The following is a 1,085-nucleotide window of genomic DNA, read 5'->3' on the forward strand; positions in this document are numbered from 1 at the left end:
ACGCGGCTAGCGCGGCTCCTCGCCACTGAAGAGCTCGCGGATGGCCATCAGGGTGAGGTCCTCGAGGCTGGAGATGCGCAGGTCGGCGTGCATCATCTCATAGGCCGGGTGCTTGCCCACGAGCGCCACCGCCTTCGCCAGCGCCTCCTTTGCGCTGCTCACGCCCTGCGGCGAGTCCTCAAACACGACGCACCGCGCGGGCGGCCGCCGCAGCTTGACGCAGGAAGCGAGGTATGCCTGCTCGGCCGTCTCGGCGCCATCCTCGGCGCAGATGGAGGCCTGGAAGAAGCGGGCCATGTCCGCCGCCTCCACCTTGTCCGACAGAGAGCGCTCGTCCAGCTCCGAGCAGAGGCAGCAGGGCACCTGGTACTCGTTGAGCAGCGTCAGCAGCCGCACGGCGCCCGGACGCGGCTCGAAGGCGTAGCTCGAGAAGCGGCGGCCAAGCGCCTCGCAAAACTCGTACGAGAGTGCCTGGGCGACGCCCCAGTCGTCGAGATATGGGGAGATGGGGGGAGATAGGGGGAGATATGGGAGAGTGCCTGGGCGACGCCCCAGTCGTCGAGCGCAGGCTGCCAGCGGAAGACCTGCGTCACGGCGATCTCTGTCAGTGATTCCTTACGAGTTCGGTGCCTGTGAGTGATTCATTCTTCAGTAGGGACGGCCTGCGTCACCGCAATCTCTGGGAAATCTGGGGAGATCTGGGAGATCTGGGGAGATCTGGGGAGATATGGGGAAGACCTGCGTCACCGCGATCTCTGGCCGCCGGCCGACAGTGCGGTCGCTGTCCTCTGCGTCGAAGGGGAGGCCATGCGCCTCGGCCACCTTCGGGGGCGGGTGAGGGGGCGGGTGAGGGGGCGGGTGAGGGGGCGGGTGAGGGGCGGGTGAGGGGGCGGGTGAGGGGGCGGGTGAGGGGGCGGGTGAGGGGGCGGGTGAGGGGGCGGGTGAGGGGGCGGGTGAGGGGGCGGGTGAGGGGCGGGTGCGGAGCAGGGAGAGGGGGAGGGGGAGGGGGAGGGGGAGGGGGAGGGAGACGGTGACGGTGACGGTGAGAGTGAGGGGAAGGGTGGGGCGGGAGGGTGGAGCGCGGG

At 69.8% G+C, this 1,085-nt stretch overlaps 1 protein-coding gene across 1 annotated transcript in view; it reads right to left on the reverse strand.

Annotated features, from left to right (window-relative positions):
- Positions 1 to 6: 6 nt before the first annotated feature.
- The window catches only part of EMIHUDRAFT_243725 (hypothetical protein), a gene marked incomplete at both ends in the record, with an annotated part of 2,272 nt that continues 1,193 nt past the window's right edge, over positions 7 to 1,085 (reverse strand). Inside the window, 3 exons of the mRNA XM_005770938.1 lie at positions 7 to 471; positions 549 to 584; positions 739 to 822. Coding sequence (XP_005770995.1) covers positions 7 to 471; positions 549 to 584; positions 739 to 822 — 585 coding nt within the window. The remainder of the gene's footprint in view (positions 472 to 548; positions 585 to 738; positions 823 to 1,085) is intronic.

The sequence above is a fragment of the Emiliania huxleyi genome (assembly GCF_000372725.1).
Source record: "Emiliania huxleyi CCMP1516 unplaced genomic scaffold EMIHUscaffold_397, whole genome shotgun sequence".
NCBI lineage: Eukaryota > Haptophyta > Isochrysidales > Noelaerhabdaceae > Emiliania > Emiliania huxleyi.